This window comes from Anabrus simplex, chromosome 1 (assembly GCF_040414725.1).
Source record: "Anabrus simplex isolate iqAnaSimp1 chromosome 1, ASM4041472v1, whole genome shotgun sequence".
Classification (NCBI taxonomy): Eukaryota; Metazoa; Arthropoda; class Insecta; order Orthoptera; family Tettigoniidae; genus Anabrus; species Anabrus simplex.
Genome location: NC_090265.1, coordinates 1,577,425,613 through 1,577,444,651, shown reverse-complemented (window position 1 = coordinate 1,577,444,651; position 19,039 = coordinate 1,577,425,613). Strand labels below are relative to the sequence as shown.

Here is a 19,039-nt window from a genome sequence, read left to right as displayed (position 1 = left end):
GGAGGCTTAAGAATCCAGATATGCGCTACATTATGTTACAAAATAGAGATCCATAAAAAGGTCCCGTGTGCCGTATAAAAGTAACAAGTTGTAAAAGTAATACTTAAGTTGTTGGTCATGGAAATCGAAAAAGGTTGTTTTTCAAGCGATGCTGCTGTTCATTCAGAGATCAATTGAAATTACAGTACCATAACATTGTCTTCTCAAGATGTTTATAAACTTGAAATAAATGTTGATGCAAAGTAAGATGCTGGAAGAAAGCTCTTCTGTTTCTAGAATCTTGAAGGACGATAGATGTTACGCGAGGAGGATTAACATATATGGAGTTAAATAAAGGTGGATAGAAATTCGCAATTCAATGCGGACCATACATTTGACTCTGAATAAATGACAGCAAGGAAAGAAAGAAAGAAAATTGGACAGGTGGAAGGGTATCCTTTACTGCACTTGTTCTTCTTCAAGCAAGGTGGCTTGGAGTTGTAAACACCACAAGGGCAATGGATTAGGATGATCTTGTTCAGGATAGGGTCAATATTTTGATTTGGTATTTCAGCACTTATATTGCCATCAATCTGTGTGGGGTAAATTTTAATGAAAGCCAAAACAGGGTATGCATATGCAGGAGACCATGATTTTGCCATTCCACCGTGTACATCCTAATCAAAAATTTCCCCCTTTGTCAAAATGTCTACAAATTTAATCACTTTCTGTCAGAACGCTCAGGCTACAATGTCGTGCCAATTCAGTTGGTTTTAGGCCTGCAAGCAACTCTGACAAAATTTCTGGCTACTTGGGACTGCAAGCCATTGTTATGAACTTGTCTGGCCATCCATAATGCCATATATATGCTAATGCATTTTGAGCATGCTTATGCATATACAGTATACTGCAGGATACCAGTGAATGAACAGTTTAAATATATTAACATTAATAGTTCCATCTTTACAATACTTACAAAAGTTTTCATTCTAAAAGTTATCAGTACATGTTTTGTCCCTCTTGGGTACATCCTCGGCGTAGCAAAGAACGAAAGCTCCCTCTTGGGTACATCCTCGGCGTAGCAAAGAACGAAAGCTAAATATTAAAATTAGCATAACAAATAAAAAGGGGTGTTATATACATGTCTACAGCAAATCAAATTTATGTGGTTTTAGTGTGCCATTTGACAACAAAGTAGTGACTTGATATCCATTTGAAACATCTCATCATTGTTAAAGTATAAAAGAATCTTACGTTTGCTGACACACAGGTTAAGAGAAAAAATCATGACTAGAATTTGTCTTGGTTCTATTCTGTCAATAATTAAATAAGTGGTTTAATGGATAAGAAACATTGTGTGGTAAAATAAGGCTGTTAAACAGGGTGAACTTTTCATGTGGTGCCATTATAAGTTGCAAAGCCAGGCTTGGGTTGTATGGTTTCAATAGTGGAGTAATCTAAACTATTCAAAGTTGACAATACAGGCTAAACATGTCATACATTTCTTTTAATACCAGAGAATGATGATGGCAAAATGACAGCCTGGTCTAAGTTATTGACATTGGCGGGACCACAGAATATAAATGTAGTACGATTACGATAAGTTTTTAATGTCTTGTGGGCTCCGGAGAGGCCTGGAGTATCTTGCTTTGACGCCGTATAGGCGACCTGCGTGCCTGTGGGAATGAGGTCCAAGCTGTGATGAATTCTTGCGCTGAAGACGACGCACACACCTAGCTCCCAAGCCATCGGAATTAACCAATAAAGGATCATATTCTTCACCCGGCCGGGAATCAGACATGGGACCCCTGGGAACAAAGGCCAGCACACTTACCATTTAACCATGGAGCCGGACATCATAATAATAATAATGGCAGAATAAATAATCTACAGCCCACAACAGTTCTCAAATATGGACAAGCACACAACAGCAATACAACTGTAACCTCCAAACGTTTTCCGCAGAATGGCAAGATCATTCTTCTGCTCGCCCATTAACAAACGAACTACAACTTCAAACTAATGATGACAAACACAGCCTCAACAGGGACACTGGCTATCAATTAAGTAATATATGGCTGCCTGCCATTAAGGGTTTACGTAGGCAGTTCTCTTCCCTATTCTTTCGCTGTTATGTTGTTTCGGTGTTTTCCAAATTCATACGTTCCTCATCACCAGATGATTCATTCCAGACAATGTGTTAAGTGTCATAACGTGTGTACACCTGTTATGCCCACCCCCTCCGACCAACTCTCGCTCGTTATTCCCTATGTTTCTTCCTACACACTTCCTTTTCCATTCTTCAGATCTGTTCTACTCTTCTTTCCTGTGAGTCTTTCGTGGCACTTTATTTTATTTTTATTTCTATTTATTTCTTCCATCACATTCATCCCTGATTCATCTGATGACCTTGCTGTTACTTCGCAATGCACGTACGGTGTAACAAGAAATATCTTAATTGGAGTGTCGTCAGCTCCTACTTGGAAAGCTAGTGTGCAATGAGTGAAGAAGTGGAGCAATATTCTCTGCAAAACGTCAAGAATTTCACCTTATTTTCTTGATACAGCAAAAGCCCTAAAGCTTATCATGTCTACAATTACAGGCCATGAAAGCATCTGTCTAAACTGTATATGCCTGTTATCCAATTATTTCTTTTACTTCTTTTCACTCCTGTGTCCTGAACCTCGTAGGTCCTCCTTCCCCTCCACTGGACTCGCTCATTTTTCTCATTTTTTTCTAATACTTTTCTTTCAATCTTCTCTATTCTATTCTTCTATCCTGTCAGTCCTTTGTTTTATTTCATTTTTATTTTATTTCTTTTACCATTTTAGTCCCTCATTCTGCCTGATTGACCATGCTGTTTATTTCCCAACGTACATTCGATGGAATAGGAAACATATTAATTGGAGCTAAGATGGTGTCGTCACCTCCCACTTGAAAGACTAGTGCAGAGTGATCCATCTAGTGACAGACGAGAGTACCACTTACTATACACCGACAGTAAAGCATTCCTAAATTCCAACCTTGATTATTAGAGAAGTCTTGCTTGTTAAAAGATTAAATTTTCTTCTGAGGACACGGAGCAAAGTTCTCTGTGAAACATACTGAATTTCACCAGGTTTTCTGACTCAGCAAAAGTCCAAGATCTTATGTCTGCATTTACTGGCCATGAAATCATCGATGTAAATATTAAAATGAGCTTGATCAGTACTGTGATCGTAGTCATGATTGTTGTATTTTGTAATCCACTTAACATGATACAAATTTTTTAGGTGAACAGGACCTAGTCATTCACTGTCATTCACTCTCTGTAAATTTGACATTGGCAGTAATAAGTATTAGGTTGCTGCACAACCTAACCAAACTCTAACCTGCCTTATGACCAACAATACTTTTGAGTAAACGAACCTAAACAATCACCGACGAGAGTAATCATTGGTGGACCTTAGGGGTACCTATGCCTCCTATCCCCACCTCCACCCCATGAGACATCATGACTCACAATGACATTAATTTAGATTGGAATTACACAGTAAACCAGACTCAGTGGCTCAGACGTTGAGGTTGACGCAAGTGCGATGAACAGGTATAACTTGAAAACAATATTCTCTCACCCATGGGTAACTTATGCAGATATCGAGCTTGAATTATTATTATTATTATTATTATTATTATTATTATTATTATTATTATTATTATTATTATTATTATTATTATTACATCACATGTACATGCGATATGATGGGGTTTTTTTTTGAGATTATGTCATGAAACAGGCACTGTATATAAACATTTATATCAGTTCAATTAATGTAAATACAGTTGAACCTGACCTATACATATATCAAGGGGAAGAGAAAAAACTACTTGTAATTCAGAATTACTTAGAAATCAGACTTACACAACACATCACATATTTACTGAAAAACCAATGGAATAGACCTACGTGTGTAAATCCTTGCAAATAATAAATACATTAGGACAGAAAATATTATTTTGAAGTTGGTTCAGCCTTAAAGAAATCAGATAGTTTGGCTTGTTTCACTTTTCTTGCATTAAGAGTATTTACCTCCATTTACAAACTTAGTAATAAATTCAAAGCATTTTCATTACAACTTTTCACACTGATGTAACGCCTACACACATTGATTGCACTTAACACTTCACTCAGTTCAGGTGGTTCAAGATTCAAGTTGTTATCACTGTCACTGTCGCTTGTAGCTGGTTCATCACCACTGCGTTGTTGGCATACATCAGTAAATAATCTCTTCATCCAGTAGTTCTCCACATACAGCCAGATTATCATCGAAATGCACAACAGTATCGAATTCTACACCCACCGGTAGCTTTAGCTCATTGCCAGACAAAACTTCGTCCCCATAATCATCATTAGAGGCATCCTCTTCTAGTAAGACACCAGCTTTGCGGAAAAAGTTGCTGATTGTGGAGGCTGACACCTGCTTCCAGGCAGCCGAAATACAAGTCCATGGCTTGTAACAAATTAATGGAAAGAGGTTCATTTCCTGCATCACTCGGTGTTATTAAATGTTGAACCAGCCTTTTTCTATAATGCACTTTGAAATTTGCAATGATGCCCAAATCAAGCGGTTGTAGAACACTGGTACAGTAAGGAGGGAACAATTCCTCTCGGACATTCTCCAGAACGATTTGAGGTGGATGTGCTGCACATCGATCCATAAGAAGGATCTTCTTCTGTTTCTTTTTTCATTTTAATGCCCAGTTTTTTCAACCACTGTTCCATTAGAAGCATAGTCATCCAAGAATTTCTGTTGGATTCATATTCCATAGGTTTTGTTTCCGCACCCTTAAAACACCTTGGATGCTTTGATTTTCCTATCACAAGCGGAGGAAGTTTGTCAGATCCATCTGCATTTAGGGCGAGAAGTACTGTTACATGAATTTTACTTTTCTTCCCTCCATAGCACGAGTCACCTTTTTCAGCTAATGTTTTATTAGGAAGGAGATTGTAGAATAGGCAGGTCTCATCACAGTTCTAGATGTTTGGAGGCTGATAATCGCTTACCATACCCGTCAGAATCTCTTCATTCCAGTGTTGCACTGTGACTTTGTCCACAGCTTTTGAGTCACCGCAAATTGTTCTCCGTGTGACTCCATGACGATCTTAAAAATCCTTGCAACCATCCTGATGAAGCTTTGAAATCAGTAGTGATACTCATCATTTTAGCTAAATCTACCACCTTTGCCTTCAGCATGTTGCCATTAATTGGTAGAGCTGCAGCCTGCTTTTGCTGGAACCATGTGAAAAGTGCTTTCTCCAAATCTACGTTCATTCCTTCTTGCTGACGGCTGTGCTTTGCTGATTTTGAACCCCGTTTTAAGAACTCATCCAAAATACAGTTTCTTTTACTGATGACTGTACATAGCGTGGTATAAGCAATCCTTAAGTCGGAAGCAATTTCTGTTTTTGTTTTTGTGTGGATTAGCGTCCACTTCTCGTATAAATTTTACTTTTCATCTAGGGTATAACTTTTACTTTTTCTGTTCCCCATGGCTAATCAGAAGCAACTGAATGACAAAACTACTGTTCAACAGTGAACACCAGATACCGGCACTATGGACATTTTATTCTCCGTTGTTCCCACGAAAGAAATTCATATATTCAAACAAATTTACTGTATTTTCTCTTATTTCCACACCGAAACCGCCCACTTTGCTTTTAATGGATCTTAATCCTTGGCAGCATTGTGAAGGTCAAAAACGACGAAGGTAGAGCAGACCCGAGATAGAGAGCGAAGGGGACTCGCTCGGTTGGCCTTTGCTAAGCAGCCAGTAAGTAAGGGTCAGCAATGTCACTCGTGAAACTCTTTGTGTTCTGTTTCAGCACCGAAACCCGACCGCTCTACTTCCGCCTACGCCAACAAAGGGAAAACTTCGTAAATACTGTAGTTTATTTTAAAACAGCGCGTGCTCATTACATTTATGCAAAACTCAGTTATAATTGACACTTAATACGTATAACAGCGAATTACGTATATACTGATTACATATAAATAAGGTTTAATTAACACGCTTTTAAATTACATTTTGTTGGGACCTGAAGGAAATTACGCATAAATACGAATTATGCAGAACAGAGTTCCGTATAAAGCAGGTTCAACTGTACCTGTAAATTTATATTATAATTTATTCTTACCTGTATATATAAATTGTAATCCATAATTGTGAAACACTGTAACTTCCAGAATAGTAATAGGTGCCGAGAACGATTGAGAATATTCCATCCATTGTAAACTGTGTATTACGCACTCTAGAATTTTCACGAAGATATATTTTGTAATGTAACTTTCTAGAAGCCTGGCCAGGAACGTATATAAGGGGACGATCTTGACGGTAAAAGTTAGTTGTTGTTTAGTGAGTTATGGTGTACCTGGGCTGACATGCAATGTTTGCAGTCTCCATATTGAAATACACAGTCATCTGTGTTCAACTGTGTTTCAAAGTTGTAACCTCTATGTGCTGTGTTATTCAGTTGTTTTAATAATGGTGGCTTTGTTGATATTCTCGAAGTGAAGTGTTTTGTTGTGATACTGTGAGTAAGGTCGTGTGTGTGTTTAATTAGTATAGATGTGAATAAAATAATTGTACCAACTGACAGCATCTCGTGTGCGTCTGTGTGGATACGTTAAGGTGTTGGCCTTCTGACCCCAACTTGGCAGGTTCGATCCTGGCTCAGTCTGGTGGCATTTGAAGGTGTTCAAATACATCAGCATTGTGCCTGTATATTTACTGGCACATAAAAGAACTCCTGCGGGAGAAATTCAGGCACCTCGGCATCTCCGAAAACCGTTAAAAGTAGTTAGTGGGACGTAAAAATAATAACATTAGAAAATTAATTGCACAGTAACATTCGTAGACACTGCATCTATGTGCTATATTATTGATTACGGTACATTGACAGCTGTGTAATACAATTGGCCATCAGCATGCCAGGCAGAGAGCAGCAGTGTGAGGAGAGAGTGACAGGGATGTGGCATGACAGTGTTGTAATGATCAATCCTTCATCAGTGATCTGTATTTAGGGGCTTACACCCAGGTGGCAGGTTCCCTATCAGTTGTTTACCTAGTGTTTCCTTTAATGTTTTCAAAGAACTTGGAAATTTGTCAAACATTTCCCTTGATAAATTATTCCAATCCCTTATTCCTTGTCCTATAAATTAATATTTGCCCCAATTTGTCCTCTTGAATTCCAACTTTATATTTCTTTTAAAAATAGGAAGCTGATTCATCTACTAATATCATTCCACGCTATTTCTCCACTGACAGTTCATAACATACTCCTTATTTGAGCAACTTATCTCATTACTCCCAAGTCTCCCCATTTCAAAGTTTGATACATTTTAGTAATATACTCTTTTGTTGGAAATCACAAAGAACATAACTACCTAGGCATTATTCTGTTATGATGCTTTTTAAATTCTTTAAACTTTGAAGAGATTGAAGATCATTTGGAAATAAACTGTTGCTTTTTCTTTACTTTTGATAGCTGGAGTATGAGAAACAGATGGAGACAATGACTAAGAAAGGTGGACAGGGTCACAGTGAACTCGGTGAGAATTTTACAATGTCCCAAGTGCAAAAAACTGCTGGACAGCTGCAAGCACTGGAAAATGCTGTGGATATTAAAGTAGAAAACTTCAGCATATCTGCTAAAGGAAAAGACTTGTTTGTGAATGCAAGTTTATTGATAGCAAATGGAAGAAGATATGGTTTAGTTGGTCCCAATGGGTAAGTAACATTATTGCGTGAAACTAATTTTTAATATAATATATATATATATTTAAGGAGATTGTACAATAATGGAATGAGCCAATGTGTACAGTTAATTACTTAATAAGATCAGTCTACATAGACACATTTTAGCTTAGTAGTAGAGTTTAATCTTGTCATTACTTAAATGACTAGTAAAATTTAAAAGATTGGAAAGTTTTATTGTCATTAAATAATGTAAGGCTGTAATTGAATAATGGAAAGGAATGAACTATTGCAAATAGAACTAAATGTTATGAAAAGGTGATGGGTAAATGTGATGAAGATATGGAAGCTCATAGAAATGGGAAGCACCTACTAGACTTCTGTGCTAGTATGGAATTAGCAGTTATAGATACATTCTTCAAGCTTGTGATAGTACATATATCACACCCTCACACTGTATTTAGAAGTGAGTGATGTTATTGTCTATTTGATTTATTATTATTATTATTATTATTATTATTATTATTATTATTATTATTATTATTATTATTATTATTATTTCATTTGTATATTTTGTCATTAATATTTGTAAGCTTGGAGGTCGCCATATGTGGTATGAGTAATTTGTTTTATAATCGGGAGATAGTGGGTTCGAGTCCCACTGTCGGCAGCCTTGAAGATGGTTTTCCGTGGTTTCCCATTTTCACACCAGGCAAATGCCGGGGCTGTACCATAATTAAGGCAACGGCTGCTTCCTTCCAACTCCTAGGCCTTTCCTATCCCATCATCTCCATAAGACCTATCTATGTCAGTGCGACGTAAAGCAAATAGCAAAAAAAAAAAAAAAAAAAAATTGTTTTGTACGCGGCTGGGAAAATCATTGCTATCATAACTCAGGAAATTTGTATGACTCATGCGGACATTCCAGTCTGATGAGATGGACTTGTTGATGTAGTCGGAAAGTTCCGATGACTTATGTGAAACACCCGAGTCCATAGATGCTGCTTTTGTCTTGGGGCCAGGAAGAGTTCAGGGCGTGGTCTTGACTAGACGATCTACTCATGATTGGCTGGCCAGGATCAATCTAGACAGATCATGTGGGAGGAAGGGGGAAGTGTAGCTCTACATATGCATGTGTACAAACGGTGACAAAAACGTGCGATACGGCGAGTGAGATTACATAAAATCAGCTTCATGGTCTGTATCACACTTTAATAGATTCACAACTAAGTAATTATTATTTTTTTTTTTTTTTCCACCTTGTCGATACATTACAAGTACTAACTAATGTATCAACGAGGTGGAAAATAAAGAAAACTTAGTTGTGAACGGTGAGTGAGAGACGACATGATACGGGAGGGAAACTTCACAATATGGTACTGGAGTGACACTGCTGCACTATACTGGACTGGACATCAAACTTTGGTGGAACATAGTCTTTTTATGTTTGTGGAACTTGGCTGACTTACAATTATGGAGTGCTTAGGCACTGAGTATTGTAGCGCTTGTGATGGCTTAGTATTATATGTTGGTGAAAGTTATCTCAGACTTTCCATAATTTACGTTCAGGAATGATAAGCGTGTGTTGCGTAAGTAAATATATCTTTAAAACAAGTGTTAGTCAGTGAACACAACATTATGAGGTACAGTATCTGTGTGATATAATAAGTGCCGATTATGAGAATCGGCAAGTGGTGTTGATACAGAGACAGTGAAAGGTACTTATCTACATATACGTACATTGTTCAACGGACTAACTACAAATGGTGGCTTAGTTCTCGCTTTCGTTTTCCCACTGTTTTCATTGTTGGTGTTGTAAATATGGAGTCTTCCAGCACTATTTTGTGTATTATATGTATATTTTTGTGTGTTGATGAGGTGCTCATGCACGGATTTTATTGAGAATATAGTTAGTTATTTTAGATTCAGTGGAGTTATTGATGAACCTAGGTGCAGTTCCTACCCATTTAGTCATTTTCGAAAGGTTAGATAAGGCCTGAAGCGTTAGAGGAGAGATCCTCACTTGGACTATGTGCAAGTAGGGTAGCATCCTGCTTCATGAATTTACCGAGCTCAGAACATTTTAAGCAAGCCTCGGACCTATGGGAGTAACGGAGTCCCACTCCCATTTGACAGGCCAGGGACTCCTTGGAAACAACTTGGCGAACGAAATGGAATTCGATGGGGAACTATCAATATTAATGGGGCTTATGGAAGAAAGAAAGAAAGAAAGAAAGAAAGTAGAACTGCCTGAATCAGCAAAGAGGAAGCATCTGCATGTGCTAGGAGTAAGTGATATTCGGGTAAGGGGAGATAATGAGGAAGAGATAGGAGATTATCAAGTGTACTTGACAGGTGTTAGAAAGGGAAGGGCAGAGTCTGGGGTAGGGCTCTTTATCAGGAATACCATTGCACACAACATAGTTTCTGTTAGGCACGTAAATGAGCGAATGATATGGGTAGATTTGTCAGTTGGAGGAATTAGGACTAGAATTGTGTCCATGTATTCACCATGTGAGGGTGCAGATGAGCATTAAGTTGACAAGTTTTATGAAGCATTGAGTGGTCAGGGTCAACAGCAAGGGTAGAATAGTGCTAATGGGTGATTTCAATACGAGAGTTGGGAATAGAACTGAAGGATATGAAAGGGTGATTGGTAAATGTGGGGAAGGTATGGAAGCTAATGGGAATGGGGAGCGTTTGCTGGACTTCTGTGCTAGTATGGGTTTAGCTGTTACGAATACATTCTTCAAGCATAAGGCTTATTCACTGCTACAAATGGGAGGCTAGGGGTACCAGATCCATAAGAGACTATATCTTAACAGACTTCGAATTCAGAAAATCTGTTACGAATATACAAGTTTTCCGGGGATTTTTTTATGACACAGACCACTATCTGATCTGTAGTGAACTAAGTATCTCTAGGTCTAGGGTAGAGAAAGTGAAATCTGTCTGCAAACGAATAAGGGTAGAAAATCTCCAGGACGAGGAAATTAGGCAGAAGTACATGGATATGATTAATGAAAAGTTTCGAACAGTAGACAGTAAGCAGGCTCAGGATATAGAAAGTGAATGGGTGGCATACAGGGATGCTGTAGTATAAACGGCAAGGGAATGCCTAGCAACAATTGTGTGTAAAGATGGGGAAAAAGCAAACATATTGGTGGAATGATAAAGTAAGAGCAGCTTGTAAATTTAAAAAGAAGGCTTATCAGAAATGGCTCCAAACAAGGCCCGAGGCAGGCAGTTATTTGTATGTAGATGAAAGAAACAGAGCAAAACAAATAGTTGTTGAATCCAAAAAGAAGTCGTGGGAAGATTTTGGTAACAACCTGGAAAGGCTAGGTCAAGCAGCAGGGAAACCTTTCTGGACAGTAATAAAGAATCTTAGAAAGGGAGGGGAAAAGGAAATGAACAGTGTTTTGAGTAATTCAGGTGAACTCATAATAGATCCCAGGGAATCACTGGACAGGTGGAGGGAATATTTTGAACATCTTCTCAATGTAAAAGGAAATCATCCTGGTGGTGTTGTGAACAGCCAAGCTCATGGAGAGGAGGAAGATGATGTTAGTTAAATTATGCTTGAGGAAGTGGAAAGGATGGCATATAAACTCCATTGTCATAAAGCAGCAGGAATAGATGAAATTAGACCTGAAATGGTGAAGTATAGTGGGAAGGCAGGGATGAAATGGCTTCATAGAGTAGTAAAATTAGCATGGAGTGTTGGTAAGGTACCTTCAGATTAGGCAAAAGCAGTAATTGCACCTATCTATAAGCAAGGGAACAGAAAGGATTGCAACAACTATCGAGGTATCTCATTGATTAGTATACCAGGCAAAGTATTCACTGGCATCTTGGAAAGGAGGGTGCGGTCAGTCGTTGAGAGGAAGTTGGATGAAAACCAGTGTGGTTTCAGACCACAGAGAGGCTGTCAGGATCAGATTTTCAGTATGCGCTAGGTAATTGAAAAATGCTACAAGAGGAATAGGCAGTTGGGTTTGTTTCGTAGATCTGGAGAAAGCATATGACAGGGTACCGAGGGAAAAGACGTTCGCCATACTGAGGGACTATGGGATTAAAGGTAGATTATTAAAATCAATCAAAGGCATTTATGTTGACAATTGGGCTTCAGTGAGAATTGATGGTAGAATGAGTTCTTGGTTCAGGGTACTTACAGGGGTCAGACAAGGCTGTAATCTTTCACGTTTGCTGTTCGTAGTTTACATGGATCATCTGCTGAAAGGTTTAAAATGGCAGGGAGGGATTCATTTAGATGGAAATGTAGTAAGCAGTTTGGCCTATGCTGACGACTTGGTCTTAATGGCAGATTGTGCCGAAAGCCTGCTGTCTAATTTCTTGGAACTTGAAAATAGGTGCAGTGAGTATGGTATGAAAATTAGCCTCTCAAAGACTAAATTGATGTCAGTAGGTAAGAAATTCAACAGAATGTAGCAAGAATGATTGCTGGTACAAGCAGGTGGGATAATGGCAGGAGGGTACTTGGAATGAGGAGATAAAGGCTAATTTAGGACTGAACACAATGGATGAAGCTGTACGCAGTTACCTAGGAGAATAATGGACTCTGCTATGGAGAGTAAGAGAAATAGAGGTAGACCAAAGCGACGATGGTTAGACTCGGTTTCTAACGATTTAAAGATAAGAGGTATAGAACTAAATGAGGCCATAACACTAGTTGCAAATCGAGGATTGTGGCGACATTTAGTAAATTCACAGAGGCCTGCAGACTGAACGCTGAAAGGCATAACGGTCTATAATGATAATGTATGTATGTATGTATGTATGTATGTATGTATGTATGTATCTATCTATCTATCTATCTATCTATCTATCTAAATTTGAGGGTTCCATTCTGGTGAACTCTGGCACTCATACTATGGACATTTCGATCAGTTATTTTTATTAATTTAATTTATTTCAATTATTTTTTCAAGTTTGAGTAATTTTATTTATGAGTATTTATTATTATTCACAAGCAGTTACAAGCTTAAGGCTATGAACTGCTGTACGTGGGAGGGTAGGGACACCATATCCATAATGGACTCTTATCAAAACCAACTTTGATTTCAGGAGCTCTATTAGGAATACAGAGGTATTCTGGGGATTTTTCGATAATGCATATCATTTGATCTGTAGTGAACTAAGTATTTCCAGGCCTGGAATATAGAAGGTGGAAACTCCCTGCATGTGTAGAAAATCTCCTGGACAAGGAAACTGGACAGAAGTACATGGATATTGTACCAGGAAGGCCTAGGTCCTGGTCCATATTAATTGAAAGAAATGTTATTTCCAGCATTAAAGATCCGACCGACGTACGAACATCCATGTAAAGAATGTTCCAGTATGTGCCAGACCCTACGAGTACGCTAGGCGGAGTCAAGTGACGTCACCTGTCGCTCGAAGCTCACCTCCCCTAGAGATATTTCTCGAAAGAATTTTTCTTTTAACAGCTTTTTAACACCTTAACCAATTTCAACGGGACAAACGCTGAATTATAGCAAACATCATAAAAGTTAATCCCTGTAAATTTCAAATTAATTCATCAAACGGTTGTTGAGTTATAACAATTTAAAGTCTCAACGAAATTACGTAATTACGGTCACATGGCCGAGAGAGAGCTGCCACCCCTCCCTGCGCTGGTATCTATATATGTCAAGGCCAGATAGCCCGCAAACCAGTACAGTGCAGTACAGTACAGTACCGTACAAGGACAAGCAGACAACTGTGTGAGTGAGATAGTGAAGAGACCGGCCCGCGTACAGTATGTTCGCGCAGTCACGGTAGAAGTACTTCCGTTGTATCTCCAGAACGCGAAATTCTATCGCCGATAAAGGACGTCGCACTGCAGTTAGTATGTCGCGTCGCGATTACAATATAATCCTAAAAAGACATTTAAGACTGTAACACGAGTGAACTTATTGGAGTACAAATATTAACTATTTCATTACGTGTGGACTTAGGCAACGTCAAGTAACATTAAACTTCTACAGAGCCTAATACTTAAGAATTACCAGAACTTATTTTTTTCTCTCGAGTATTGCATTATATTTCTTTATTCACGAATGAAAAAGTAAGAACTTTTCTGAGTTAATATAACAGGATTAGCAGAAAATCTAACTTAATGACTGTGTTTACAGACTGTGCTTATCGACTTGCTTTCTTTTTTCTTTCTTCAAGTGTGAACTGTGTGATTAAGAACGTTTCAATAACGACTGTAAATAGTATTTAGTACAGAAAGGACTGTGATTCTTCATACGCCATAAATAGTGTTCAACAGTGTAAGTGATAACCAGTCGCACTAAATGAATTTTCGTGTGCGAAACTCAACAGTTCCAGATGTCCATCTTTCGACATTTGGTAACAACAGTTCTTGTCATAAGTGAGTAACAAACTGACTAAACTTTTTCATTTATTCTGAACAGTGAAACTTCAGTGTCGCGTGTGAACAATTTCCATAATTTCTCAAAAGTGATAAATTTAATTTCAATTTCATTTCTCGTAGAAAGACTGTAGGATTTCAAGTGTGCTGTATAACGAGATTGACGAACTGAGAACTGAAAACTTTTAATAATTTCTCATATCCATTTACCATTATAAAAGTGTGCTTAGGTTTAAAAAGACTTTAGGTGGAAATTCACACATATGAAAGACTTTGAAACCAATGATATTTATGCCATTTTTTTTTTCAAGAAGATTATTTTCAACATTTAATTTCAATATAAATTTTGAGTCAACAATCATACCGCAGGGTGAGAAATTAATAAATTGTTTTGAAAAAAAATTATTTACCATCTATTATTCGCTCTGCGAGACTATCCTTCTCTGTATCGGCTCCAAAACCCAGTTCCACTCCCTGAGGTCCTACTCATGCCCCTTGCCCACAACTTTTCCTGGTACAGAGAGGATAGTATAATAATAGATGGCGCCCCAACTTCAAGGGCTCGATTTTGAAGCCGTACTATAATAATAGATGACATCGCAATTTCAAGGACTCGATTTTGAAGCCGTGCTATAATAATAAATGATGCACTTGTAATAGTCGCAACATTCAGGGTTCGATTCAAGTCATTATATCTCGAGCACAGGATTTGACTGCAAAGAACTTGTTGTATTTGACTTATTCGAATATTCCGGAAACATGGATAACTTACTTGCAGCTATCGAAGCTCTCAGGCTTAGCATTAATGATCAGAATAACCAGATAGCACAAATGAACACACAAATAGATCGAATTAATACGCAAATGGTAGAGTCTAATTCTCAACTACAGGCTCAGAATACTCAACTTCAACAACAAATGCAGACTCAAAATACTCAACTTCAACAACAAATGCAGACTCAAATAATCGAGTCTAATTCCCAATTACAGGCTCAACTTCAACAACAAATACAGGCACAAAATACTCAACTACAGGCGCAGTTAACTGAGTCAAATAGTAAGGTTGAAGACTTAACTTCTAAAATTGACAGGACGTTGGACACTAAGTTTGCTGAAGCGGATAAAGTCATTAACAAAAGACTCACTGAATCTAGTGCCCTTATCGAGCAACGATTCCGTGAAGCTGGAACTCGCCTCGAAAAGAAACTTACTGATTCTAGTGCACAAGTCGAAGCTACATTGAAAAACATGCGGGATCAGTTTGTTGAAAACTTAGAGTCTATTAAGGAAGAAATAAAGACAGAGGTCGTCAAGTCTTTAGACAAAGATCTTAGAAATGTTCTTCCTTCCGTTCAAGCATTTTCTACTGAACTCAAAGATTTATGAACTGAATTTCAAGAATCCCATGGTAACATCTCACAAACTCAAGCAAAGTTAGCTCAGGTACAGGAAACCTTGCGAGATGCATTAAAGAGCGACGTGGGTAAATTACGAAGCGAGATAGGATTAATTAAGAGCACGCAAGGAGAACTCGACAAGCGTATTACAGGACAGCTAGATAGCACGCATACCCAGATAGCTGCTTTCTGTAAAGACGTACAAGTCATTAAAACTGACTTGAGAAATGAAATAAAAAATTTAGACACCTCAATTAATTCTAAAATTAAAAATTTGTCCGAAGAAATGAATCAAATTAAACTTAAAGAACATACAACTGACGTCACAATTCCTGGTTCGTCGAGGGAAATACACAATACAACAACCCTTATTAAAGTACCAGATGACAAACCAGTCAAATTTTCAGGACGTGATGAATACACTGCTCGAGAATTTTTGTTAAATGTCGACGATTACCTGGAGGAAAATAGGGTAGAGGACGATAGGAAACTTCGAGTAGTATCCAAACTTCTAGAAGGACGAGCCTTATCATGGTTCATAGCTTTTAAGAGCAACTTTAAAAACTATGACGACTTTAAACAGGCACTTCTTAAACGCTTTTGGGATTCAGAAAGACAGCACCTTGTAAAAATGCAACTCTACTCTAGCAAATACAATACTTCAGTCAATACTTCCCGATATTCAGACTACTGCCTAATGCAATTAAAGAAGCTCCAGTTTTTAGATCCACCTTTGCCAGATATTGAACTTATTCAGATCCTGACACTTCAATATCCACCTCATGTGCAAGAAATACTAGTCGCTGCCAACATTAGAACATTGGAGCATTTTGACGCTACTTTGCGTAGGTTAGATACGGCTAATACCCAATCTAGTCCGAAAACTAACAGGAGTCGAGAAGTAAATACGAATTCTGCGGAAATAAAACCGCCGGAGAGAGAGGAACCCAGGACACGTGAAGAAGGCAGATTAAGCCCTACTAACCCAACCAGATTCCGGAATTTTAGACGTCAGAGGAATCAGGATAGACACCCTTACCAACCTAGGAATACATGGAGACAGCGCGAAAGCACTCCTGAAGGAAACCGTGAGGCCAGACGACGAGAACTCGAAAGTAGATGGAAGGACACGCGGGAATACATCAGGGAGAGAAACCGTAATCCTGATGAGCCTGGAGCTACATCCCTGGAATATCAACGTCAATTCGGACCAAGAGAACAAAGATCACCTGATCCTGACCCAACAGGCGCTATAAAAAAAAAAAACGCCGATCTCGCAATAGGGAGATTGACTACCGAACACGGTGAGGTCGAAACGTCAAATTATTGTACTGCTGTTATCAATTACTGGCATATTGACGATTCCGAATTACTATTCGAAGACGCACAAACACTAAGGCCAATTATTACACGTTCATTACCTGTCATAACAGTACGCACAGGCAACCTACAGGTGATTACGCTCATCGATTCTGGAGCGCAAGCTTCTTTAATTTCTGATAGGCTTGTAGACTCGCTTAAAGATCAGAACAATGTTTTGTTATTACCTGCAGCTCAAATTAAAGTAAGAGGGATAGTTCCTGATAAGATTGTTAAATGTAAATCCCAGGCATTTTTAGAGTTTGAAATTAACAGTCAGATGTTCGAACACATATTTTTGGTAGTATCACGTCTTAACTTCAACTTAATACTTGGATCAGATTTTATGATCAAATACAAAGGAACCATTGACTATGATGCCAACCTCGTAAGATTACAGAATAATTCCGTAGAACTACAGCTGGTAGGACGAGGTGACCTGGAAGTTCAAGAGAAGGGAGCCCGTTTTGAAGCAGCCGGTGGTGACATTATTAAGCCCGCTGTGAGCGAGGTTGCGCCAGCCGTAGCAGAAAGTAGAAAGGGTGACCAAAGTGAGGACGATGCAGAGTCCATATTCAATGAGAACTCCATTATAGGTCCGGATTATATAATGTCAATAGCCAGTGTGGTTGAAGACCCGGAAATTAAATTAAAATTGGAGGAGGCTAAAAATGACGTTCTACAGAAATTTGCATGTGTATTCGATGATAAACCTGGAGAGATAGCTGACTATGAATATCATCTTGATGTAAATGACTTGTCTCCTTATCAGAAGAAACCATATCCCGTACCCGAGAAATATCGAGAAGAAGTTCGTAACTTAATTCATAAAATGACAGATGATGGGATAATTTCGCCTTGCGTAACTAAGTACTTGAATCCATTGGCCATAGTACGTAAGCCTAACGGCAGTATTAGAATTTGCCTCGACGCGAGGGTCCTAAATGACCGACTGACCTTAGAATATGACCGTCCTCCACTACTTAAGGATATTATCAGAAGATTCCACGGCATGAATTTCTTTAGTTGCCTTGACGGAACTTCTTCATACTATCACATAAAATTGGATGCTGAAAGTAGGCTATTCACAGGCTTCTTATTTGAAAATAGGACCTATGTTTTTAACAAAATGCCCTTTGGAATTAAGAACTCGGGAGCTGTTTTGATCAGAGCCTTGGAAAAACATTTATCAGATGATGTAAAGGACATAACTACGATTTATGTTGACGACATTTTGATTGCCTCGAGAACTTTCGAAGAGCACGTGAGAGATGTCAATCTGGTCCTGCAGGAATTGGAGAAGAAGAATTTCAAGATAAATGCCCAGAAAAGTCAACTTTTCCAAACATCAGTATTATTCTTAGGACATGTAATTAGTGGTGATGGAATTCAACCCAACCCTGCCAAGATTAAGAGTATCATTGACTTTCCTAGACCTCAGCGCATTAGAAACGTGAGACAGTTCCTAGGACTTTGTCAGTTCTTTTCTCAACACTGTCCAGACTACACTGAGACGGTAGCTCCTCTTCAACAACTACTACTTAAGAATAATAAATGGAAGTGGACTGAAGAATGTGAGCGAGCTTTCCTTGCCACCAAGGACATGTTGAAAAACTCTGTTAAACTAGTTTATCCGGATTTTTCTCTTCCATTCTTCATAGAGTGTGATGCCAGCTCTGTAGGAATAGGCGCAGTGCTGTATCAAGCAAGACCTGAAAATCCCGATTACAGACTTTTCATCTCGTTTCTAAGTAGAAAACTACGACCTCACGAAAAGTCTTATACCATAACTGAACTCGAAGCTTTGGCTGTTGTTTTTTCTCTCCAGTATTGGAAAAAAATCATCTACGGCTATCCCATTACGATTTACACAGACCATAAAGCTCTGACATTCATACTGTCATCCGACATGACAAATGAGAGAGTTTCCCGATGGGCTCTTTTTATTCAACAGTTTGACCTCACTGTAATACATAGGCCTGGTCGGAAGAATGCTCTAGCAGATGCCCTCAGCCGCAACCCTGCTGAAGTTATCGAAGTTCACGAAGTTAACATCATGACTGATGATGACGAAGAATGTCTTCGCAAACTTCGTTACCTTACCCAGATGCAACGAAGAGACGCCAATTGTAGGGAATTAATTCGATTTTTATCAGGTTCGATTCCCGCCGAT

The 19,039-nt window shown here is 38.5% G+C and overlaps 1 protein-coding gene across 1 annotated transcript in view; it reads left to right on the top strand.

The window, feature by feature from the left end:
• The window catches only part of LOC136858552 (ATP-binding cassette sub-family F member 1), a 133,043-nt gene that overhangs the window by 28,695 nt on the left and 85,309 nt on the right, over nt 1-19,039 (top strand). Inside the window, exon 3 of the mRNA XM_067138171.2 lies at nt 7,505-7,746. Coding sequence (XP_066994272.2) covers nt 7,505-7,746 — 242 coding nt within the window. The remainder of the gene's footprint in view (nt 1-7,504; nt 7,747-19,039) is intronic.